The sequence below is a fragment of the Phaseolus vulgaris genome, chromosome 6 (assembly GCF_000499845.2).
Source record: "Phaseolus vulgaris cultivar G19833 chromosome 6, P. vulgaris v2.0, whole genome shotgun sequence".
Lineage (NCBI taxonomy): Eukaryota > Viridiplantae > Streptophyta > Magnoliopsida > Fabales > Fabaceae > Phaseolus > Phaseolus vulgaris.
In genome coordinates, this window is record NC_023754.2 from 28,350,374 (window position 1) to 28,375,792 (window position 25,419).

Sequence of the window (25,419 nt, forward strand, 5' to 3'; positions counted from 1 at the left end):
ATGGACAATTTTGATGTTTTTAAAAATATGGAGTTGTCAGAAGAAATTATGGAAATGCAGTAAGAATTTGTCCAGACAAAGTCTGTGTTCTTAAGTGGGCCTTTACATGGGAGCCCAATCTGTTTTCTCTTTTAGGCCTGTGGTTTCAGAGTTCGAATAATAGATTATTCTCTGACTTGGAGAAGCCTGTTTCTTCCTGCACCTCCATATGTTCTTCCCCCTTCTACTTAAATTTTTGTATTTATAAAAATATCTCCCTGTAATATTATTGATTATGTACTCTTAAAGTCTTTTCCAAATTCGTAATTAACTTTTGGATTATATAATCCATAAACTTTTTTTCAGAGACATGATTATTTTTAGATTACATAATCCGAAAGTCTTTTCTAATATGAAATTAGCTTCTGAATTGTGTAATCCAAAAGTCTTTTTTTCAAATGCGTATCTAGATTAGATAATCCGAAAGCTCCTCTCAAATTCAGATTTTTGGATTATATAATTTGAAATACCATTTTTTAAAAATATATAAAAAAATTATTTTCATGTTTTGTATGGAGAGTGAAAAAAAAAAAAAAACAAATGGAGGTGAAGGAAGAAACTGTCGTCGGAGAAAACCATCAACTGGGTATAAAAAATTACTAGGAAAAAGACCTTCAATTAAAAAGTAGAGAATCTATATTGAAAGAGGAAAAGAACAAGTGAGTAGAAGATTTATTTCTGACAAGATTAAACTGTGTTTAAGGATTTGCTTTCTGAGTTAATAATTATATATTATCAAAGTAAAAAATAAACAAAATCACTTTATTGATTAATGATTATTAATTGAGTGTATGCAAATCACGTGTCAGTATAATGTGCCCTGTACCTAGTTTAAATAGCAATTGTTTAGTTCCTTAAGTTATTTCGAATACTGATGTTGTTCTTTAATGGTAATTAAATTTTGATGACGATCAAGAGTGTATTAAATGTGAGGATAAGTGAGAGAAATATTTCTAAAACTATATGAATTGTGGGAAGAGATTGCAACAAACGTGTAAGAAAATCCCATGAAACAGTAACCTTATCCTACTCTTAATTTCTGCAAAGGTTTGCATTAATAAGCATGAGTTATTTCTAACTAACTCTCTTCCAGGAATCTCGTGAAAGGGGTTGTGTGAAGTTTGGTTTGTGTTCCTTGCAAGTAATCACAAACCTTGCTTCCCTTCCTTTACTTTCCTTCTCTTTGGTGCCACTCAAATATGCTGAGCTATATAGATACACGCCATTTCAGAGAAGCATCAGAGGCTGCTAAAAGGTTCAACAAGCAATGGACATCAAAATAGAAAGTGATGATTCTAGGAATGAAGAGGATGAAGAAAGGGTGCCACTCATGAGAAACAGTGAGGTCCCAGAAGCAGAGAGGAACCTGATTCAGAAAGCCATTAGTCAGACATTTCAGAGCACTGCTCATTTGGCCAACCTTTTACCAACAGGCACTGTTCTTGCTTTCCAACTTCTGTCCCCGATCTTCACAAATGTTGGCAACTGTGACTCTGTGACCAAGGCCATGACTGCTGCACTTGTATCTCTCTGTGCTGCATCGTGCTTCCTGTTATGTTTAACTGATAGCTTCAGAGACAACAAGGGGAATATCTGCTATGGGTTTGCCACCCTGAGGGGCTTGTGGGTCATCGATGGATCCACCACCCTTCCACCTCAACTTGCTGCAAAATATTGCCTCAAGTTCATAGATATTTTGCATGCAGTGATGTCAGTTTTGGTGTTTGCAGCAATTGCGTTGTTTGATCAAAATGTTGTGAATTGCTTCTTTCCAGCACCCTCAACTGAGATACAGGAAATCCTCACAGCATTGCCAGTGGGAATTGGCGTTTTGGGCAGCATGTTCTTTGTTGCGTTTCCTACACAGAGACATGGAATTGGCTTCCCCCTTTCAACAAATTAATAATCTTTTATGTCTCTGTCTTGTGTCTGGAACAAATTACATATATCCACTCCAAATTCATTACTTAGATATTATTCAATTTATTTGTTTTCAGTGCAGTTCTCCATTGATCCATTGGTTATAACTTATAAGTACTGTCTTGATTACAAAAGCAAAATTCTACGCCAAGTCTGTTTTCCTTTTCAATGAAGAATAGACTCTTGGAACCACTCTTCAATGGATTGAATCTTACCTTGTAAAAATTATGTTTCCTTCAATGGTGCTGTACCTAATAACAAGAATTAACTGGTTAATTAAGATTTAGAAGTATTCAGCCAAAAAAACTTGATAGTGGTTGTCCTACCAAATTGTCGAGAAGCTCGAATAACTCTCCTAATCCGAACGTGTAATTAAGTCATACTCAATGGTAAACCATGATTAAGAAGTAGTTGGGTCCTCTTTTGAACCCACATGCAAGCAAATAACAGTTGAGACTCATCCAAAAAAATATAAATATTAGAGGGGATCCAAAACCAAAGGTAATTTTTCACTCACAACTCACCTGCATATTGTACTCAGACTGACTTAATCGTCAAAATGTTTTCGCAAATACTCCCATTTAGCTTGAAGAGAGGAAAAAAACAACCGGATATCGCCACACCTAAAGATCGAGAAGATTAGAAGACCAAAACAGACGAAGTCACTTTGATAGGATTACCGTTAGTTTATTAGGATTGATTTTTGTAAACCCACTCGTAAATAGTATTGGTTAAACCAACATAATTTATTATTAATTTTTTAATTAAAATAATTTAGTGTTTACTAAACCGATATTAATTATTTTTTTCTTTTAAAATTTGTTTAATAAAAAAAAATATAAATAATTTTATGATTTTAAACTTTTTTTTTTAAATATATTTTATATCGTATCAACCAACCAATTTAAGCAACACTAAGTATTTACATTTACAAGTTAATTTAATGTTTTGTGACAATGTTTATTTTGTTTTACAATTGCTTAGTGTTTTTAATTGATCTCTTGACATGCCATTTTCTGTTTGGTAAGGTTTATTTTAAATGTTTTGAGTAGAAGCATGTATGGGAGAACATGGGAGACTATTGGAGACTCTTGGGAGATAATTTTGCAATATAGTAAGATTAATTTTCCATGGTGAGAGATTTTTGTTTTTCACAAATGAAATTTAAACTTAAGATGCCTCTTCAAGAGAACACATGTACTATTTAAAACAATCACGTGTTAGTTATTTGGCAATATTAAGGATGTCGTTTATTTTCTACCAATATGATTTTACAATAATAAAAGGATTTTTTTTGCCTAAATAGGGTTTAGAGTTTTTCACTCACCACTTACTGCAAGGTTGTTCCCTTTGACTTGACCAGCCACACTGTCAAACATTTGTTAGTTAAACCCTTTTCTCCCTTTGACCATTAGTTTCTTTTTTTTTTTATGAATTTCTTTGACCATTAGTTGAATATTCCCATTTATATCACATCTAAGCATGAACAAATTCAACAAATTTCAAGAACTTAGAAAGAGTCCTCCACATACCAACTAACATGTGTGATGTTGTCATGAACTAATAATCCAAGACTAAGAAAATCTAATTTTGAATCATTGTACTTAATGTAAATGAACTATTTTTAAATTTTATGTTGAATGAATGTGTTAAATAATATGGTGCAGGAAGAAATTGATAAGATTTGATGAGTGGAGAATCTTGATCTCGCAGGCCCAAAAAGAAGCCCAAGTTAATGATGTGTGGAAGGCACAGGAACTAGAATGTGCCCCACAAAAACACAAACCTTAAACATCCATTCGATCATAGCACGCCGAAGATACCGAATCACCAAAACTGAGGCTTGGAAACAAAATCATCTTTGTAAAGAACCAATCCAACCCACCAACTTGAACAACAACATTCAGTAATTCTTCTCTCTCCAATTCCCCCAATGGACCAAACTTACATCCAAAACTAAAGTAATACGAAAAAAAAGAAAAACAAAATCAAAAGAAAATTCAACGAAAGAAAAATCAAACCCGAGACAAGAAAGAAAGAACCTCAGAATAAAAAGTTCATCGAATTAAAACAACGTGGGGGAGAGAAAGTGATGCACACAAACACACGCAGTGAGAGAAACATTTCATTTTGGTTAATAAAAAAAAAACAGAATTAAGAAACATAAACAAAAGAAAATAAAAGGACACTCTTCGTTCTTCGGCTTCGGTTTTGTTTTTTAGCTGGCCCTCCTGTTTGACACGAGCATCAGAGGATCACACCGTTCGTTCATAAAAAAGAAAAGAAAAGAAAAGAAGAAAAACAGATTATTGTAATTGTAATTAATAATTACAAGAAATTATTATGAAAGGTGGCAGAAGAGTTATAGTAGTCAAGAAAGAGGAACTGTTGTTGTTGGGTTATTATTTTTGTTTATGGATTATCAATCTTTTTATTAATATTGTTTTATTATTTGTTCTTTTATTCTTCATCTTCATTGTTCTATCTTTTCAATCTCTTATTACACGCTGCTTTTCTTTTTATCTTTCCAATTTAAATTATCGTGTTGCTATTTATTTATTTTTCATCAAAGGATAATAATTCTGTGCCTTTCCATTCCTTGACTATCACGGAAATTTTGATTTCCAAAGAGAAAAAGAGATGACAAAAATAAATAAAAACAAAGAAACACTAAAATCGATTCCATTCAGTTGCCCTAATTATTTCCCTTTCCTCTCTGTGCTGCGTGGTTGTGTTTCTTTTTGTGGCTTCGTTGTGGATTCTTAGGGTTTGAAGGGGAAAAGTGGTTCGATCTCGATCCATGGAGGCTGAGGCAGAGGCAGAGAACAACGAGGTCAAGAGGGAAGAAAACAGCAATGACAACAACAATAACAATGAAAGTAACAGCAAATTTGGAAATTCGAGTGAGGGTCAGAGCAAGCCAAAGCGCCAGATGAAGACGCCGTTTCAGCTTGAAACGCTTGAGAAAGCTTATGCTGGTTCGTTGTTGTTAGCCTTTCTGTTTTCTTGTTCAATTTGTAGGTTTGTTGTACACTTATTTTTTTTTTAAATTTTTATTCTTTTGGTTAGTGGAGAATTACCCGTCCGAGATGATGAGGGCAGAGTTGTCTGAGAAGTTGGGTTTGTCCGATCGGCAGTTGCAGATGTGGTTCTGTCACCGGCGGTTGAAGGACAAGAAGGAGTTGCCGTCGAAAAAGCCGCGTAAGGCGGCGGCTTTACCTGATTCTCCGGTTGAGGAGCCCAAGCTGGCTTCTGAAGTGGGTCCTGAATACGGATCCGGGTCCGGTTCAGGCTCCAGTCCGTTTACCCGTTCGGAGTTGAGGAATGTGGTGCCTCGGGGGTACTATGAGTCGCCACAGACTATAATGGAGCTTAGAGCAATTGCTTGTGTGGAGGCTCAGTTGGGGGAGCCTTTGAGGGAAGATGGACCTATTCTTGGAGTGGAGTTTGATCCGTTGCCACCAGATGCATTTGGGGCACCCTTAGGTATGGTCTTTGGTTCTTTGGGTGGATGGTTGTGTATTTGGGTTGAATTTAGTGAACGCTATCAAAGTATAATATTGTGTTTTCTTTTTACCTCCTGTTTATATGTTTTTCTATTTTTTGGGGTTTTATGGGATATGCAATTCAACTGTTTACCAAACTTGTCTTGCAGGCTTTGTTTATTGGTTTTTCATTGTATGTTAGTACTTAGGTTTCATGATATTGATGTTAAGTACGGAGTTTCAATTTTTGATATGTATGTGGCTTTTATTTTGTTAAGCGGTAATGGGATAACCCAGTTTCTTGGGTGTTCAGTTTAAGTGCATCATCAGAAAGAGGGGTGTAATGTTCTTATTTTGCTTTGCTTGTCATCTTTATGACTGTTTTTTCAACCTTAAGAATATTAAGAAGCATTACTTTTATGTTATAAGTTGCTGATGATTAATGAATGAACTCTCATTTTTGTCTGATAAGTATCTGTTGATCATTCTAGTTGATAACTTTGCTTAATCTCCACTTTAGTTGCTATATTTGTGGTACACCATCCACATTGGACATTACATTTTTATGGACAAGGATGAATGTTTCCAAATTTTGGGACCAATGTGCAGTTTTACTAAAGCGACTGAAAGGACAAATGCATGCAATATTATTAGATACTAAAGTGAGGGTTTACTTGATGAATAATCGTTTGTGATGGGTGCATGTGCCTTGTTTGACAACTTATACTTCTAGTATTTTCTTTTGGTGCAGCTGTTACAGATCCTCAAAAGCGGCCTAGTCTTGCCTATGAAAATAAAATGTACGAAAGACATGATGTTAGGACAAATAAGGTTGGTTTTCGTTATGCTATAACTTTCTTGTGTTTTAGTCTGTAAAGTTATGGTAGGACACAGTATTCAGAAAAGGAAGCAACTGTATATTACCACTGGAATTGACTTAAAATTGAAGTTCAATTCAAGCTCATCTGTCATCAACCTGAGTTCAAGGCTCTCAAATAACAACATTGCTCTAAAGTAACACTGTCCGTTCAACACCCCATAATTCCTTCGGTGGCAAACTTGGCACCTCAGTGTTCTTCCTAACTTCCTCCCAGTCTATCTTTTTTCTGGCTTCTGGAATAAACCTTCCAGATCATTGGTTTCATTCAACCTGAATCCAATAATTGATTATTGTCCTTTTCATCCCAATAATTGGGCTTAAGCCCAAAATTCAGTATCCCATCAAATTAGTCTTGTATCGAGCTCTGGGTTATTAATCATGTGCAATCTTTCGTGGAGTAGCCATTTCGAAGTGTGTTTGTTGTTATGGTCATGGCATCCAGATTGTGGTTCTGTTGCATACAACAGTGGTGCAATCTTGATGGGGGATGTTAACCCAATGTTGCTTGTGCTCTAGTATAAAAATGACATTTAGCCTTGGTCAGATCTAGAAAGGTAAAACCCTAATCCTCCCTTTCATCTTTGCCATAGATCACTGCATCACAGGCCACTGCCAGTGCTGTCCATCCTTCTCTTCTGGAAAGAGTAGGTCATGTCTGTTCTCTGTTAGTCTCTTTACTTATCTGTAACTTTTACTGTCTCCTGCTACTTTTTGTTCACTTGTGTTATTTACTTGCATGTTTTGCTCAAGATCTATGATTTTTTAGATAATTCTGAATATGCCATGAAATTTGGGATTTTTTGGAGCATTTTATAGTTAATTATGTATTGTACTTAATATTGATTATATATATTTATAAAAAATTTAAATAGCTTTCATCCTGCTATGCTCTATCTTAGAGCATATTTGGTGTCAGTTCTTACACACTGCTGTCTGAAATTGATAACTATGATTGAGGTACATGTTAAATGAAAACCCTTCTTTTAATCGTGATTGTGTGATTTAGTTATCAAGATTGGCACACTTTTTAAAATTTGTTTCCTTCATGTCTGTATATAATGGTATTCCTTTTTATTTCCTGCATCATTTGGTGTTTAGTTTTTCACGTTTTCCCTAATGGCATGTTAGTACTATCAGCTTAAATTGTGTTATTGGGCATATTAGTACTTTAAACTCTATCATTTACTTGGATTTTATTTGTGTGAAAGTGAAAGGAATAAATGAATTTAATGCACATGTATAGTTCGGTATTCCCTTTGTATGCTGTTTGTTCTTTATTTTAGTCAGGGATTTTGGTTTTAAATGGAATCCATTTCAGGCAATAACAAGGACATTCCATGAATATCCCTTTCTTCCAAGCCAGTCTGGCATTAGATCTGATGTTTTTGGACAAATAAACCTCCCCCATTTACATGAACCAATGGAGGGTCCGGCAAGAACTCCTTTTCCCCTTGGAAATGAACAACAACCTAGAATTCATGCTCCCCAAAGTCATTCTTCTCGTGTACGTGTTTTGTCTCAACCACAGGACAAACAAGTGATTCCCTATCCATCTCCCCCTCAAGAAAATGATATTGTACCCAAAAGGGAACCTCACATAAACACAACTAATACTGTTATGAACTCCCACTATACTACTGATCACCCAATTGTTGGACAAGAAATTCCATATGCTTTACCTGGTGGGCAAGTATCTCATAATGATGCAGTATTGAGGATGGAGAGGAAACGGAAGGTATTAATTGAATTTGTAAATTTTTTGTTAAGTATTGTTCTGTCATTTTCCGTGGCTAGGTTAAAACAATGTTTCTTGCAGAGGATGATATACATTTTTGACACTGTTTATGTAGATTGATGAAGCCAGAGTTGCGAAGGAAGTTGAAGCCTACGAAATGAGGATGCGGAAAGAGCTTGAGAAACAAGATAACCTCAAACGAAAGGTTTTAATGTTTTATTAAAACAAATTTTGCTTGCCACCACACATGTTATAGAGATTAAAAGACATCCGCTTCTCTTTAGCTAACCCTCTACTTCCCCTCTCCCTTTCAGAGTGAAGAGAGAATGAAGAAGGAAATGGAAAGGCAAGATCGTGAGAGAAGGAAGGAAGAAGAGAGGCTGTTGCGTGAGAAACAGCGAGAAGAGGAAAGATTGAAACGTGAGCAAAGGCGGGAACTGGAGCGAAGGGAGAAATTTTTGTTGAGAGAACATTTGAGAGTAATTTTTTTAAACCCTATAGATTAAATCCATTGGCAAATATTCAAACATCTGGATTTTTAATGTACATTGCTCTTTTTTCTTGCTGTCTTTTCTAAAAAAAAGGCTGAGAAAAGGAGGCAAAAAGAAGAGATCCGCAAAGAGAAAGAGGAAGAAAGGAGGAAGGCTGCACTTGAGAAGGCAAATGCTCGGAGAATAGCTAAAGAATCTATGGAGCTTATTGAGGATGAACAACTGGAATTGATGGAGTTGGCTGCTGCAAGCAAGGGGCTTTCCTCTATTATTCATATTGATCTTGATACTTTGCAAAACCTTGAATCATTTAGGGGTGAGAAATTATCATGATGTTGCTCTTTGTAATGTTACATAATTGGGTTCTGTTACTAATTCATGTTGTACTGTAGATTCATTGTGTGTATTTCCACCCAAGAGTGTAAAGCTGAGAAAACCATTTGCTATCCAACCTTGGAGCAACTCAGAACAGAATGTTGGCAACCTTCTCATGGTATGTTTTAATTTCCATTCTTTCATCATTATATGGCAGTGTATGTTAATGTTGCTCTGAACCAGTTATCTCTTGCTCTGGTACTGCCCAAAGGGGGAAGGGGAATTTTACTCTTTCTCAGTTTCTGACATTGGTTTATAGTAGTCCATGATTTTAAACGTTTGGTTAAATTTGCTCATCTATCTGTATATTATAGTGAAGGTTATTTATGCTAAGCTTGCATGTATGTTATTCTGAGATCATTTATGTTGTTCTTTATTGTTTTTAAGCTTAAGAAAATGAGGATTCTGAATTTAAAGTCTGAAAGCTGTGTTCTATTGCTCTATTTCAGGTTTGGAGGTTCTTGATTACTTTTGCAGATGTTCTTGATTTATGGCCTTTTACTCTTGATGAGTTTGTACAGGCATTTCATGACTATGTGAGTAAATCTGACCTTTGCTATTGATTTTCTACTGCAGATGAACTGAATTTGGTGCACTTCTTGCTTATTATGTGTGTTCTGTTCAAACAATTTGATTGCAGGATTCTAGATTGCTGGGGGAGATACATGTTGCTCTTCTCAAGGTGATAATAAAGGACATTGAAGATGTTGCAAGAACACCTTCTACAGGATTGGGGATGAATCAGAACGGAGCTGCTAATCCTGGAGGTGGCCATCCAGAGATTGTGGAAGGAGTAAGTTGATATATATCTTGAATTTTATTTTTCCTTTTGAGACATATTAGTTTTGCCTGAGACTGTTGACTTAGACAAATTTGTCTTTATTATGGTTTAGGCATATGCATGGGGTTTTGACATACGAAATTGGCAGAAGAACTTGAATCAGTTGACATGGCCAGAAATTTTCCGACAGTTAGCACTCTCTGCAGGATTAGGACCGCATCTGAAGAAAAGAAGTATTGCATGGTCATACACAATTGATAAAGATGAGGTTCACTTTCTTTATTTGTATATAAATATTTAGATCAAGGTCTTATGTTAAATGAATGCTGCGATATTTTAGTGCCCATAGGCCGAAACATTTGTGTTATCATTTGAGTTCACTGAGCATTCATTATTTTTGCAATTGTTTTAGGCAACATATTTATTTGTCTTACTTTACTCTGATTGATTAAGTGGTTCAAAATGTATTTGATATTCCAGGGGAAAAGCGGTGTAGATATCATTTCTACACTTCGTAATGGTTCAGCAGCTGAAAGTGCTGTGGCCAAAATGCAAGAGAGAGGTCTGTTGGCTCCCCGAAGATCAAGGCACCGGTTAACTCCTGGAACAGTTAAATTTGCAGCTTTTCATGTTCTCTCACTGGAGGGTAGTAAGGGTTTGACAGTACTAGAGCTTGCAGAAAAAATTCAGGTGAACTGTCTATCTTTTTTATCAAGTGCTCTTTTTAAAACTGTCAAATTTGTTCTTATGTTTCATTTCCTGTCAGAAATCTGGTCTTCGGGACCTAACAACCAGCAAGACACCTGAAGCATCGATATCTGTTGCTTTGACAAGAGACACTAAATTGTTTGAAAGAATAGCTCCATCAACATATTGTGTACGAGATGCATTCAGAAAGGATCCTGCTGATGCTGACTCCATTCTTACAGAAGCAAGAAAGAAAATTCAGATATTTGAAAATGGGTTTCTTGCTGGTGAAGACGCCGATGATGTTGAAAGAGAAGAGGAGTCAGAAAGTGATGAAGTTGATGAGGATCCTGAAGATGAGGATTTAGTGAATCCTTCTAGTGCAAACCAAAATTCTGAACAGTATGAGGACACAAACATTTGCTCATCAAATGGAAAAGAAAATTTGGATCACAACATAGATCTTCTTCGAAATGAGTTTGATACAGATCTACCCTGTTTTCCTAAGAATGGTTCCACGGATGCTGATTGTCCCAGTTCTGTCACCAGATCTGTTACTCGTGGAGATTTAAATGCTGGCAACATTGATCAAGATAATATGGAAATTGATGAAAGCATATCTGGAGAGTCCTGGATTCTTGGGCTTGCAGAAGGAGAATATTCTGTTCTCAGCGTAGAGGAGCGTCTAAAAGCTCTTGTTGCTTTGGTTGGTGTGGCAAATGAAGGAAATTCAATCCGTGTTGTCCTTGAGGTTAATATCTTTTCTATTTAAAGTGTACCTTAAGTTTATTTTTCTATAGTTTTTAAGTTGACATGGTGAGTTTTTTAGGATCGACTGGAATCAGCAAATGCTCTGAAGAAACAAATGTGGGCAGATGCACAGATAGATAAAGTTCGTCTGAAAGATGATAATATTGGTAAATTAGATTTTCCATCTCTTACTGGGAATAAAGTTGAAACACAATACACATATCCAACTGTGGAGGGAAACCAAAGCCCAATAATGCTTGACATTAATATTAACAATAATGAAGCATCACCCAGCACTGCAGAAAACCGAAAAGGAGATCCTGTTGCACTGAGCATGCCTATGGAGAAGTCCTCATCAGTTCAAGATTTTTGCACGGGTACTGGTGCAGACATCCCTCAGACTCAAGTACCTGCACAATATTCGAAAAGGTCACGTTCACAGTTGAAATCTTATTTTGCCCACCTAGCAGAGGAGATGTATGTCTACAGGTCTTTACCCCTTGGCCAAGATCGCAGACGTAATCGATATTGGCAGTTTGTTGCATCTGCTTCTAGCAATGATCCTGGTTCTGGCAGGATCTTTGTTGAATGTCATGATGGCAAGTGGTGGCTTATTGATTCTGAAGAGGTAACTTATACTGTATTTTCCTTGAGATGATCTGTACTTTGTTGATAAACTAAATTGTAAATTGTTTTACATGTTTATTATATTCCATTGCATGCTTTTAATGACATGTATGTTAGGTCTTAGGACACATCAAGTCTTCTTTTAGACATCCTGATCAATATCTGATCATTAGCGAATGGAATTAATGAGGATAGCCTTTTTAAATTCTAACATCTGCTTGCCTGTTGTATTATTCTTGGTAATTATTTTGTATGTTTTTATCAAAGTTTCATTTTTTCGTTACTATCTATTTTGTTGCAGGCCTTTGATTCTCTTTTGACATCATTGGATTCACGTGGCCTCAGGGAATCTCATTTGCGCTTAATGTTGCAAAAGATTGAGAATTCCTTTAAAGAAAATATTCGAAAGAGGAATGCACATTGTACCAAAAATGGAAGCAAAGGCGAAGTTTCTATTAAAATTGAAGCTAATGAACCATATTCTATCCCTGACCACAATGCTGGATCTGACAGTCCTAGCAGTACCCTTCATGACTTGAACACTGATACATCTGAAACTTCGTCATCCTTCAAAATTGAGCTTGGGAAAAGTGAGAGTGAGAAGAAAGCTGCCCTGAGAAGGTATCAAGATTTTCAGAAGTGGCTGTGGAAAGAATGCTATAATTCATCAGTTTTATGTGCAATGAAACATGGGGTAAAGAGATGCAAACCTCAGATGGACATTTGTGATACCTGTCTCGATCTTTGTTTTGTTGAAGACTCTCATTGCAGTTCCTGCCACCGGACTTTTCCCTCAAATAATGGCTTTAATTTTTCTAAGCATGCATTTCAATGTCGAGACAAGTTATCCAAAGATAATTATACTTTGGAATACTCTCTTCCCTTGAGGACAAGATTGCTTAAGGTCCTGTTGGCTTGTATGGAGGTAAGTTGATGGTAACTCTGCTTTCATCTTGAACCCTGTTTTCTATTAAATTATAAGCTTTCATTTTGTGCCTTCTTATTTTTGTCCTGCTAGTTTGACTTTGAATTGTATTCACATTTTATTTACAGGTATCTGTTCTATCTGAAGCATTTGGAACAAATTGGACCGATGATATTAGGAGGCACTGGGGTGTAAAGTTGAGCAAATCATCTTCTGTTGAGGAACTTATACAGGTGCCCCTTTCAATTCTTAAATTTCTAGCTTCTGTAGATCTGAATTATATGCCTACTCAGACGAGTGAATTAACCTATGTTCTGCAGATATTGACCCTATTTGAGAAAGCACTACGGCGAGATTTTCTGTCATCTAACTTCTCTACAACAGATGAATTGTTGGGATCAAGCAGTATGCCAGAATGTTCTGGGCAGCCTTCAACTGATCCTGAATCTGTTGCAGTGCTTCCATGGGTTCCACTAACGACTGCAGCTTTGTCTCTCAGACTTTTTGAGATTGATTCATCCATCAGCTATGTAAAGCCTGAAAGACTTGAGCCTTCTGAGGAAAAAGAAGCAAGAGAATACATAGTGAGTCTTAAATTTTCCTTTATATTATATTGCTTTTAGTCTTATGCGACAGGATTGATGTCATTAAAGTTTTTCTATGCATAAGCTGTGCAGCAGCTTTTCATTTTTATCTGAACGCTGATGCTGAGCTTTTGTGTCTGACAGACTAGAAACAGATTGGGTGTTACGTTCCCCTAAATTTACGTTCCTTTTGTCATATTTCAAGTGTCTGGATCTTTTTATCTGTAAAATTTTCATGACATTGTGATGACAAATTAATGCATTTAACTTGCTTTTGGCAGAGGTTTCCTTCAAGATACACTCACTTGAAATCTAATAGGGAGGTTGAACCAGCAGAATTTGACCACGATGAATTCACTAAAGATAAATCTGTTCCTAAGAAAATTGTACGAAATGGCAATAAACGTAGTCGAGGGACTAATGAACCAGGACGAGGCAAAAAACTGGCTAAAAGAGTGTACAATTCTAAACGAGATGGTGGTCGGAAGAATGCTAAGGTCACTGTCAATCTGAGTCACAAATTAAAACAGCAGGCACGAGGAACACAGGGACAAGGTGCTGGACGAGGTCGCCGAACACTAAGAAAGCGGAGAGTGGGAAAGCGAGCTGTTGAAGATTTGTTGCTGGGCCATACGACTGCTAGTCATAGCTCCAAGATTGATAGAGAACCATTGAAAAATTTGGATGAGGAATGGGATAGAGAAAAGGCAAGTCCAATGACTCCGGTGCACATTGGGGTTGCTGCTGACGTTAGTAATAGTGCTGAAGAGGTAGAATCTGATTATGACCATACTCAGGCTGTGGAATATGATCAAGGAAACTGGGAGGTAGGTTTTAACGGTGTTCCCCCCAACAGATGGAGTAGGGATTTGGTTGGAATGAGTGATGAAGATGTGGATGCTTCTGAAGATGACAATGACAATGGAATTGAAGAGAATGAAGAGGAGGATTCAGAAGCAGATGTTATGAGTGAGGGTTCAGATGGCATGGGAAATAGGGTAGTAAATGTTGGAGGCTCATACTCAGCTTTGTCTGAAGATTCTTCCGATTAGAACATCCGTTTTTAATTTCTCAATGAAGGGATTCGCACCTGAAGGCTGCGTTACATTTTTTATATTGCAGCTTTACAAACACCTGAGCTCCAAGTCATGTCATGATTTGAAGAGTTTATGGTAGATTAGATTTAGTGTATATTATCCATGCAAAATGGAGCCTTGTATTTTTAAGAATCTTGAAGCAGAGGGCTTAGTAGTTGCCAACCTCATTTTGTTTTTGTAATTTTTTCTCCCCTCTTTGTAATAGACACTCATTAATTAATAAATGTTTATTATATCTTATTGTTTGGACTTTTTTTAACTGAAATGATTGTTCACTCCGAAATAATGAAGAAATTAAAAATCAAATCTAAAATATATCAACCACTTTAACTGGTACTTAACCCTGTGGTGTTTTAATACACCACAAGCCGTCTGATCCGCACACCTCATTTTACATTATGTTTGTGTCTTTCTAACACATTTCATGATCATTTTTCGAATCACAGTTTTTTAGAATTAATTTAACAGTCATTGATACCGCACAATTGAAGTACTCTTTGTCACCAATAATTTAAAAAATATTATACCTCGATCTAATATGCCGGGTGTTAATTCCGCAGCATTTCACAAACTTCACCAGTCACATACCATCTAAAAGAAGAGGAAAAAAAAGAAGGGAAGAATGTGAACACCAAAGACTATTATTATTATACACTAGATACACTCTGCAACAGTTTTGGCACTCTTATGGTGCCAGAAGTTTCTTAACTCTGGCTTTCCACTCAGGCACCAACTATGTCTGGGATTTCGATGTTGAATTTGATCCTAAGGTTACCCCTCTTCGAAGGATCTTTGGAAATTGGCATGCCTTCCCCGGTGAGGACTTCTTCGTAATCTGGATCAGTGGCGTTGTTTATGGCGATGTTCAGGCCCCTGCCATCTAGAGTTGTAAGTTGGATGGTGTAGCCTTGTTGAGCTTCAGCTTCTGTAAGTGATATCTTTTGTGTCACAACCAAATCATTACCAACTCTTGTAAATATGCCGTGAGGTTTCTCATCAATAATAAACACAATATCAGCTGCAATGACATTTGGCTGCTCATTTCCTTTCTCTGGGAAAGTGATTTTAGTTCCCTTCTTCCAGCCCGGTTGGATTTCAATGTTCAATATTTCCTCCACAGGAAAAACTGTCCTGCAAACACAAATGTAGAGGAGGGAAATTATCAATGTGACTGCTTGCTTATATGGCACACACAACAAGTGAAAGAATAAGCTTTTGTTTCTTGTCATTGAGAACAAATTGCAGAGCTCAAACAGAAGAGTAGCCGAGGGAGTCTGGTATGCACACTTTGCACAGTTGAGTGATAAATTGAAAGTCAAAATCACTCTCATGCATATCTTCACCCTTTAAGTGTGTTTAGGAATTGATAGTGGCAGCCCCAGCCCAAAGTTCCAACCTGAAAAGGTGTTGCATAATGGGTATGGACTCATTGCTGGTGGAAATATGTCAAATTGACAGTCATAGCCTCGCAGTTTGACCCATTTAGAGTCTGGTTTGTCCCAATCTTTTAAGAAATAATTTAGTTAAAATATGTTACAGTTGTGAGCTTTCAAGAAAACTTCAAATATATTTTTAATGAAAAATATTATTATTTAACACAATATTTTATCAACTAAATATCTGACTTGAGCTGGTTGTAAGGGCTATAAAATGCAATATGCTTTCATGGTTTTAACCATTTCTAGTGTGACATGTTTGTTAGCCAGTCAGCTTATTGACTTGTTTAGTATTCGTTTATTAACTTGTAAGCCTAATATTTACAACTTGTTTACAACATACCCTGAAAGATTATCAGACTAATAAGTCAGGAGGCACATATAAAAGCTGCAGCTAAAAAAAGACTTGTAAAAGGCTAACAGACCAGACTTAGGGGTCAGGAGATTATAAAGCAGATCAAGCCAAGCTTGGCAAGACCTTGACCTCACTTAGCCTATTTCCGTTCCTATATTTATCCCAATTAATGTTCAATCAGTCACCCTTCGGAGCCAACAATGAGTAATGGCCAACTGCAGTGACCATATCAAGATTGTAGCAATGAGTTTGTACACCAATCCTTACCCAACCACAAGAATTCATTGACCGAAAAGAAAGGAGGGGAAGAATTAGCAGGGGAAATACAACAAATCAAGACATCTAACAGACAACTATCTAAAGTAGCAATCACATATTTTTTTGGCTTGGATAAAAATGTCATAAACACAACAAAATTTTAGTTCCAACCCAACAACAGAACTCATTCTGTTCATGGCATTTAGTTAAGAGAAGGTTCACGTATAAATTGTTGTAAATTGAAATGACAGGCAATGAAAACTTACCCGCTTGCATGTACAATTTCCCTTGAGATTTTCATCTTTCTGGTACTCCCCTTGTAGAGCTCCTCAAGGCTGCAAAGCAATGTATTTTCGATGGGAGGAGCCTTGCGGCGTGGACCTTCATTCATAGGTCTGCCCTCTCTGAACATGTCATTGCCAAACATTCCACCAAACGACCTTGATACCCACGATCCTCCCCTCATGCCCATGCCTCTGCCTCTGCCTCTGCCACCACAGTCAAACCCCATTCCCATTCCTCCAAATGGGTGTGAACTCCCAAACACTTCCGCAAAAATGTTGTTTGCATTTCTGGGATTGAACCTAAATGGTGCTGGGCCATGCCCAGTTCGGAAGAAGGAAGCTGTACCTTCATCCGGTGTTGGCATTCCACCTTTAAGGCCACCTTCTCCATACCTATCATAAATTTCTCTCTTCTGGGGATCACTTAGAACCTGCATCAAACCAACTTACTAAACCGATATACCATATTCATTTCACAGTTCACACAGCCTCCCAAAGAAAAATAGACTGAAGGAGAGAGATGAATAATTGAAACAAACATAAAAGGATTCCACAACTTAGTATGTGAACAAGCGTGCAGTTTGCTTGCACCCAAGCAACCGTGTGAGTTACCTAGAACAAACAAAAGTAACTATGTGGCAAACAATTAACTGAGTCAGCAAACTTCTCTATACAAAACTTTAACCATACACTACTGTAATTGCCCCTGCAATCTAGAGGATGCATAAAACCGTGAAAAGTTACAATTCAGATGATCGATCAACCATCACCGAGTGCAAAATAGAACAAATAAAATTGGCAAGAATATTGAATCATCATGACAAGATTAGAAACAAATGAACAGAAACTGAAGTCAAACAAGGAACAGTATCATCGAAGTGCAGTTAAACCGTGACCAAGGTTTAACACAAAATCAAGGTCAAGGCTTGTCCAATAACTGAAAGGAAGGATCAACATCATGGACAAGAAACTGAAGGTGGGAAAACACAACTAACCAAGGCAGAATAACACTGACTGAAATCAAACCTAGGATCTAAATCTATCATCTTTAGCACACCGACACAGCAAATCAAGGACCATTGATGATGTTACCTCGTAGGCTTCAGATATCTGTTTGAATCTAATCTCAGCCTCTTTTTTATTGGTTGGATTCTTATCAGGGTGCCATTTCATTGCAAGCTTTCTGTAAGCTTTCTTCAATTCTTCATCTGAGGCATTATTGTCAACCTCCAAAATCCCATAGTAGTCCATCCCCATAGATTCACTCCCCGTTTTTCACTCTTCTCTTTCTTCAGCCTCAACCTATCTGATCATCAACAATTCTTAAACATAAACTGTGCAAAATTTTGAGGAGATAACTTTTTTGTTTAAGAACCCTTTGTTTCTTTAACTTTTGATCATTATATATGGGTTTACGTCAACTGTGTTTAAAAATTGGATTTTTGTTTTTATTTTTATGAAACTGACTTAATCAAATTTTATGTCTGTTTATATTATTTGCATAATATATCTCCATGCGATACACGAGCCTAAAAGATCTGATGAGATTGATTTACAAAATGGTACACACACTGAATAGAGGGTACAATAATGCACCATTAAACCAAAAGGGTAGAACCGTAAAAAGAGTTTTAGATAAAGAGTTGTTCTAAGGTGGGGGCCACAATATAGTTACATTATAACACCTTATCACTTCCTAGGAAAATAAACACATCAATTTTTACATTTATTTCAAACCTTACATTAATTTTTTTTTTATTTCTTCGTACAAACTAAAATAAATATTAACTCTATGCAAAATAACATAATTATTTTTGCTAGTAAATATATATACACACATAAGGTTCTTTTTTTTCTCTAAAATACCCAATTTATTTATATTTTTATACATTTCTAATAACTTTAATTGTTTAAATCTGTAATTGTATGAAATGAAGGATTTTTTTAAGTTTATACTATAATATATGTAAATTTAATTTTACATTTTAATATATATTTTAATAATATTTTATTTTTAACATTGACTGTAGATGTATGGTGAATTTCGTGCGTTACATAAACTTTTTCAAATTTATGATACTTAATTTAAAAAAAAAAAAACCTAAAATAGGTAAATTGGGGTTAGTGGTTTCTTAATATTTTTGTGATATTTATAACGTTAATATTATATATTAAGCTAGTTTTTAAAATAATTATCTTTAATTAAGATTTTTTAACCTTTCAAAATGTAGTATATATTTAACATACTTTTTTTTGTAACATGTTGCCATTAATTTTACTGGTTTGAAAAAACTTTATTTTTTCTGTAAATTTTTATTCTCTCAACTGTAAATGTAATCAAAACATGATACGATCCCATTATCACTCCTCTGATTAAATCAAATAGGAATAGGAAAATAAAAGCAAAATTAATTAGATAATAAACAAAAATATATATCGTTTTCAAAGCGGAAAAATATATAATCATTTAAAAGTGAGAAAAATAATAAAAACTAAATACAGATTATAAACATATATTAATTAAAACATTTCAATCTAAATTGAAATTGATTTATTACTATAAAAAATAAATAAAAAATTGATTCTCTCCCACACTTTCCTCTAGACAATTATGAACATCTACCCAATTTTCCCATTTTGAGGTGATTTCAGCGTGGAAAAGGAAATTTAAAGATATATCAATAATCTATAATGATTATATAGTAAAGAAAATATAAAATCTAACAGAAAAAACATTCTCTTCCTCGTTCCTCTTCCTTGAAAACAAATATACTATAAAAGTTAAAATATTAAAATGATAAATTCTCCTTTCAATTCCATATGCACCTTCATAATAATTATAAAAAAATCAATTTTAACTTTTAAAAAAAATTAAATAAATATAAATGAAATAACCTCATTTTCTTTAACTAAATCTCAGTTGTACTCCTGAAACTGCTATACCCTCCTTCTATAGCAACATTTTTTTTTTACAATGTTTCATAAAGCAATTTTATTATTTAGATGGGTGAGATGTTAACGAAAGAACAATATAAACATATCATAAAACTTATTTCAATCACCAACCACTTATTACAAATAATTATCATAACTTAAAATTGAAAAAAACACTACACTCTTTATCATATTTATAAATATTTTAAGAATATTATTAAAATAAATAAAAAAATAAAAAAAATATAAGAGAAAGATATGGAGGTGCACAAGAAAATTTGCCTATTAAAATTTGTTTCATATATCAAAATTAATGTAGAATAACACAAAAAATTCCAGAAAAATAAAAAATAAAGTTAGATCCAATCCAATAGACTTTTTCTCTATCTTATCATACTTATTTTGACAATTTTAAAAGATAAACAGTTATTTTATTTTGAATCCAAAATCTATAAATAACATATATAATAACGATTAATAAAAATCACACGTTTTTATAATTGAATTTTTTATACACTTTTCCTTTTCCTTTGTACAATTTAACTTTAACTGTTTTTTAGTGCTGATGTTTTGATAATTATTTGTTAAATTGTGTTAAGGGTTTTTTCTACCTTAAAAAAGTGTGGACAAACATACACATCTTACACATTAATGAAAGATAATATTATTAAAATACCATGGTTAATAAATAATTAGTTTCTTAAAGTAACTCCATTAGTTTTTTAAGTGTGTTTAAAGTTTCTTTTAAAATTAAGAAATGTAATAATATTTATTTTAATTAATTTTTTTAATATTTTTAATTTAGTTTTATTTTATTTCTACATTATAATAAAAAGTAAAATTATAAATGATAAACGAGTCATGGTTTTTAAACTCTAAAAATTAGATAAAAACAAAATCAAATATTGAATTACAAATTATTCGTTAAATTCACATAACAGTAAAGAGAAAGAATTACTTACTCGACAATCAGCATCACAGACAGCGTCGCCGCCATCGCCACCACCACCTCCCTTGGCTTCCTCCACCGTCGGCCATCAACGAAACAGGTTTTGTTGTTTTGTAAATTCTTCCTTTGTTGTGGACACATCTGCACTTGGAATTGGATTTTGAGTGGAGATGGCGAGCAGAGGGCGAGGACGAGGAGGGCGGGGGGGATGGGGACGAGGAGGTGGGTTTACTACATTTGCTTCTCAAGTGCCATTCGATCTTTTTCCTGAGGTATTTTTTTTTTTGTTTCATTTGTTTATATTAATTCATTCATACCCTAATAGTTCACCAATTTTTGTTTTCTTTTTTGTGATTGTTCAAATGTTAGGACCTATACTATAAATGATTTGTAGCTTTTCAGTTCTTGTTTATTAAAACCTCAAAATTACCTCAAAGTAAATTTGAAACTGACAAATAAAGAGTATGTTTCTATGTTTCTTTTTTGTCTGCATAATCAAGTGCCTATGCTCATTGCTTGTCACCGTCTATCCGATGATGCAGGATGTTACTTTGCCTGAGTTTAAAATAGGTGAGATAGATGCTAATACCAAAAAGTTGCTTAATTGGAGTAACAAGCTACAAAATTACTGGAAAGCCTCTCCTTATCTTTTGGAGGAGACAACCTCAAAGAGTAAGCATTTAGTTGTCTTTACATGTGCATTGTGACATGGGTATAACTAAATCATTTTACTGCAGTTCATTATTATATTATTGTGTAAAGAATCTGAACCAGAGAAAATCTTGTGACAAACTGATATGCTTATAATGCCAAATTATGCTTCCTACACCAGCTGGTAATGAAATGGTTCCTGGAATGAGCAGGTTTACACCATCATACAGCCAGACATACTATTTCTAAAACATTTTCTACGCTTTCATTGAACCATATTTATCCTAAATATCAGCCTCCTTCATTCCCTAACGGGCATACTTTCTTTTTTTGGGTTAATTTTCTTGTTTTATCAACAGAGCGGCAAACGATGCACATAGATAGATTTTCTGACAAGAAGAAGAACGATTTTACCCGTGACTCTCTGTCACAAGTGTTAACGTTCAATGATTTTCCTCCGGAGTTGGTTCAAGGTATGAATAATGGAATGGACTGTGAAGGCAGTGGTTATATTTTACATTCAAAAAACCCTACTGTTTTTTTATTATGCATTTAAGGTTCATGTTAGCAAATAATTTAAACTTAAATTGGTGTTTTCAGGTAAAACCAAGCGGGCGTCAAAACGAAAAAAGTTTCGATGGAACCCAGAGTCAGGTTTAGTAATCATGACCTTTCTCCTTTTATGTGGTTAAATCACTATTGTGAATACATTCTGAATTTATGAGGTTAGCTCAAAACAAGCTTAATCTTTGTAAACAACTTCCACTCTCTTTAGAGAGATTTATGAAATTCTCATTACTCAAGAATTGCATGTGTTGTTCTTCTGATTGTTATATGTACTATGAATGCAGCATTCTATTATAGATTGTAATATCGTTGTATAAATGCTTCATAGCTTACGGTGTTGAAACTATTATTTATTTGATAGAAACATTTTATGGAACTTGCTTGGGATATTATCTACATCTATAAAGTGGATCGTTGTTTACTTATAATAATGATGGTAAGCCCTTGGTTTCTCTTTAGACTGATAAAGATGTTTGTGTGACAGAGATGAAGAAAATGGATTTCTTTGAACAACAAGAGAAAACAAACCAGGTAAAGCACCTATGTTTAAAACTATTTTCTGTGTATGTGTGTGTGCTAACAAAGACACTAACACTTTCATTCATTTCATCGCAACATACTAATTATAGGGGTTTGGGTGTTAAGGGGTATCTATGTCCATGTTGAATAATATTTGGTTATTATAAGATGCTCGGTAAAGAATTTAAGGTTTTTCCTATAATAATTAGCTTTTGAGGGTAGGTTCCCGTGTACTTGGATGCTTATCACTTTCTGTACACATTAAGGTTTTCTGTGGCCTTTGGAATGTAATTGGAACCTACAATTTTTAATTTCTGGCTTGGAATATATTGTAAAATCAAAATTTCAATTCCTGATAGCATTTTCAAGGAATTGAGCTATCACTAATTGAATATATCCTCAGTTCTTCTAGATCCTAAGATTTCAAATTGAAAGAAGCTCAAATTATTAAGAGGCAGTTTCGGATCCTCACATATGGTGAAATAAGTTACTGCAACCTCAGTTTGGTTCCTTTAAAAACCTCCCCTTCTGCTTTCACCTTGCCACTATAATTGCCACCATCATTGCAAACAGTGCCACAACCTTTGTCACTTGACACCAACACCATAATTGCTGTCACCACCAGTGCTAATCCCATTAATATCCCTTTCTTCATTGTTTCCGTCAATTTATTACCTCTGCATCCACTATCATTGTTACTGCCACCATCACCACTACTCCCATTGATGCAACTCTCCATTAGCTAAGTTCAAGGAATGTTGAAAACTAGATCATTAGTTTTGGGAGTAAGATTGCATTTGGTCCACATGAATATTGTATTTGTTTTTTTTATGTTAGTTTTGGACTACCTTTCCTTTTCCAGTGAAATATGTTGATGATGGTTTCACCTGCAGGGAAAAGAGGAAACCGAAGAAACCGAAAAGAAAGAAGGAGAAGATGAAGATGGAGATGGAAATGCAGAAGAGGAGGATGACGAAGATATGAGTGATGATGATTATAATCAGGTTCCGCTATAGCCTTTTCTTTGATGTGTTAAAATTTCTATTTGTCTCTATGTTCTAATAATACATTTTAGTCACAAAAACTTACCCAGCAAAATTTTCAAATTGAAGACAAAGGTAAAGATGGAAAAAACTAAACCTGCCCAGCTTTTGACCATGAAAAACTTGCATTTATATGGTTTCATGTGTCTATCTTCAAACCTTTTTGTTGAATGGAGTCAAGGTTAGAGCATTACCTGAATTTTTTAACTAGATATACTGATAACACATAAGTTGATAATGAAAGCAAGTTTTTTAGCTGTAGCAGCATATCATCTTTGATCTTTCCCCCTTCTTTGTAGGAGAAACTAAGTGTCTCTCATTTGCATAAATATAATTGGAAAATTGGGTGTTGTGAGTGCGTGTGGTCCTGCAGATCCAACTGATGATTCATTAGCTATCCACAATGGTTCTCTGCCCCTTCTGACCCCATACAAAAATATAAAATTGAAAAGAAGAAAATAGTAGGATTGGAGAAGAGAATTAGAAAATAGGAACATCAAGGATTTAGTCTATCTTATGCTTGCTCAATGCTTTGGGAGGTTTCTTTGAAATTTTAAGTGGATTCCATATCAAACTTGGCATCTGTTCAAATGTTACTCATATTATGCTCTTCAAGCAGTTGGGAAGTAAACAATAGAAAATAATTTGACCTTTGAAGGGAAAAGACAACTAGATGATGAGAATTGCGATGTTTGGTCTATCTTGTTGTTCCTTTCAGATTTTTGAGGTTTCTTTTAAATTATAGAAGTGAATTCTATGAATTTGGAATTTGCTTTCACATATTATTGCACTTTCTTCCTTCCTTCGACAACAGGTGGTGGTATGAACTTTTTTCAGCATTCAATGATTTGTTACTAAATTAGATTTTGGTAGTTGCTTAATTTGACATGGTGGCGGCATAGGGAATCTATCACTTCATGTAAATTTTTATCAGTTGGGTTGGGGGAGGTTCTGATGGTAGTAGTTTGAAGGGTATTTATTTCACTGTTTTCCCTCTTCTTTCTTATTATGCCTGTATGTTGTCTTATCTTATTTAGCATACGGTTGCTAGGCTGTGTTTTTCGTTTCCATGTTTGAAAGAAAAAGTAAAATATTGAAGTATCTAACTCAATTAAAATTTTGCAGAATATAGATTTTGACGATGACGATGATGATTACAATGATGTAGATGACGGGGACGGTATTGTCACTTTACTTTCTCATTGCATTTATCATTTACATTCATTTTAATAGTGTAATCACTTTACACAAATATTTTCCACTATCGCAGATGAACCAATCTATTAAATAGCTGTATGGAGAAAGTTCTGCTCCTCCCGTGACAGCTATACCTTCTGTAATGTAACAGGTTGGGAGTTCAAATTGTACGTTAACCGTATTTGGGTTTTATTTTTATGCTAATTTCTCTACCTCCTTGTAAATGTTTAGTTTAAACAAGTATACTACTTGACCAGAAAGAAATTTTGTTTACAGAAAACTTGTACAAAAGAGCAACTATTTTTTAGTAATGTGTTAGTTTTTAATCTATTTGAGTAACTTTAATCCTGTTATGTTAGGTTTTCTGAGACCAAAACGAATGTCACATTTCTCATATTATGACCGATATAATCTCGTTTAACATCAGCTTGGTAAGTAAGTCTTTTGTATCAGACGATTTTGCTAATTTCCAAGTTGCCTAAACACCTGTTCTATAGGAACACACACTATACAGATGATGCATTACATTTATCCTCAATAAGAACTTAATATACGATATTGATAGATAACCCTGAATTGCACCAGTGCATTTGATATATATCACCTAACTCATTTAGGTAATCTTTTGATAGTTGATATAATAGTTCTGACGAAATATTTGTTTCATGTTTTTGGGTTTAGAGCATCTAAGTCATAAAGGCATTAAAAGTTTAATCAAATCCACCAACATAAATAATGAAATTTAGCTTATAGGATTTGTTTGAAGAAAGATAGGAAAGACAACTAAGAATTATTTTTTCCTATAAGCTAAACCTTTAGAATTTAATTTTTAATTTGTACATAAGATAAT

General features: G+C 34.8%; 4 protein-coding genes across 5 annotated transcripts; 3 read left to right on the plus strand and 1 right to left on the minus strand.

The window, feature by feature from the left end:
• Window positions 1-1,159: 1,159 nt before the first annotated feature.
• On the plus strand, window positions 1,160-2,035 carry LOC137832553 (protein DMP4-like). Its single transcript, XM_068640765.1, has one exon. The coding sequence runs from the start codon at window positions 1,307-1,309 to the stop codon at window positions 1,940-1,942; it is 636 nt and encodes a 211-aa protein (XP_068496866.1). The 5' UTR covers window positions 1,160-1,306; the 3' UTR covers window positions 1,943-2,035.
• Window positions 2,036-3,822: 1,787 nt separating this feature from the next.
• On the plus strand, window positions 3,823-14,616 carry LOC137832554 (homeobox-DDT domain protein RLT1). Of its 2 annotated transcripts, XM_068640766.1 has the most exons (18): window positions 3,823-4,937; window positions 5,029-5,445; window positions 6,196-6,275; window positions 7,643-8,059; window positions 8,175-8,264; window positions 8,374-8,538; window positions 8,644-8,866; window positions 8,943-9,043; window positions 9,375-9,461; window positions 9,566-9,718; window positions 9,819-9,974; window positions 10,187-10,396; window positions 10,473-11,144; window positions 11,223-11,771; window positions 12,072-12,695; window positions 12,824-12,928; window positions 13,016-13,279; window positions 13,561-14,616. In XM_068640766.1, exons 1-18 carry the CDS (start codon window positions 4,760-4,762, stop codon window positions 14,329-14,331), a joined length of 5,262 nt encoding a protein of 1,753 aa, XP_068496867.1. In that variant the 5' UTR covers window positions 3,823-4,759; the 3' UTR covers window positions 14,332-14,616. The 2 variants fall into 2 exon arrangements, with proteins under 2 accessions (XP_068496867.1, XP_068496868.1); XM_068640767.1 differs by lacking the exons at window positions 3,823-4,937; window positions 5,029-5,445 and adding an exon at window positions 6,006-6,106.
• Window positions 14,617-14,870: 254 nt separating this feature from the next.
• On the minus strand, window positions 14,871-18,258 carry LOC137832555 (uncharacterized). The gene is made up of 3 exons (XM_068640768.1): window positions 17,802-18,258; window positions 16,692-17,140; window positions 14,871-15,507 (listed from the first exon to the last, which is right to left on the minus strand). The coding sequence occupies exons 1-3, from the start codon at window positions 17,964-17,966 to the stop codon at window positions 15,099-15,101; spliced, it is 1,023 nt and encodes a 340-aa protein (XP_068496869.1). The 5' UTR covers window positions 17,967-18,258; the 3' UTR covers window positions 14,871-15,098.
• Window positions 18,259-20,559: 2,301 nt separating this feature from the next.
• LOC137832556 (uncharacterized) lies at window positions 20,560-24,908 on the plus strand. The gene is made up of 8 exons (XM_068640770.1): window positions 20,560-20,864; window positions 21,135-21,264; window positions 21,603-21,716; window positions 21,844-21,897; window positions 22,295-22,341; window positions 23,223-23,333; window positions 24,498-24,552; window positions 24,643-24,908. The coding sequence occupies exons 1-8, from the start codon at window positions 20,763-20,765 to the stop codon at window positions 24,657-24,659; spliced, it is 630 nt and encodes a 209-aa protein (XP_068496871.1). The 5' UTR covers window positions 20,560-20,762; the 3' UTR covers window positions 24,660-24,908.
• Window positions 24,909-25,419: the final 511 nt, after the last annotated feature.

Bases quoted from the DNA above. Each gene is read 5' to 3' on its own strand.
- LOC137832553 (XM_068640765.1), top strand. From the start codon at position 1,307: ATGGACATCAAAATAGAAAGTGATGATTCTAGGAATGAAGAGGATGAA.
- LOC137832556 (XM_068640770.1), top strand. From the start codon at position 20,763: ATGGCGAGCAGAGGGCGAGGACGAGGAGGGCGGGGGGGATGGGGACGA. The intron at 20,865-21,134 runs GTATTTTTTTTT...CCGATGATGCAG, and splicing joins CATTCGATCTTTTTCCTGAG to GATGTTACTTTGCCTGAGTT. The intron at 21,898-22,294 runs GTTTAGTAATCA...TTTGTGTGACAG, and splicing joins TCGATGGAACCCAGAGTCAG to AGATGAAGAAAATGGATTTC.
- LOC137832555 (XM_068640768.1), bottom strand. From the start codon at position 17,966: ATGGGGATGGACTACTATGGGATTTTGGAGGTTGACAATAATGCCTCA. The intron at 17,141-17,801 runs GTAACATCATCA...GGTTTGATGCAG, and splicing joins AGATATCTGAAGCCTACGAG to GTTCTAAGTGATCCCCAGAA. The intron at 15,508-16,691 runs GTAAGTTTTCAT...TTGTGTTTGCAG, and splicing joins GAAATTGTACATGCAAGCGG to GACAGTTTTTCCTGTGGAGG.
- LOC137832554 (XM_068640766.1), top strand. From the start codon at position 4,760: ATGGAGGCTGAGGCAGAGGCAGAGAACAACGAGGTCAAGAGGGAAGAA. The intron at 9,719-9,818 runs GTAAGTTGATAT...ATTATGGTTTAG, and splicing joins ATCCAGAGATTGTGGAAGGA to GCATATGCATGGGGTTTTGA. The intron at 10,397-10,472 runs GTGAACTGTCTA...ATTTCCTGTCAG, and splicing joins AGCTTGCAGAAAAAATTCAG to AAATCTGGTCTTCGGGACCT.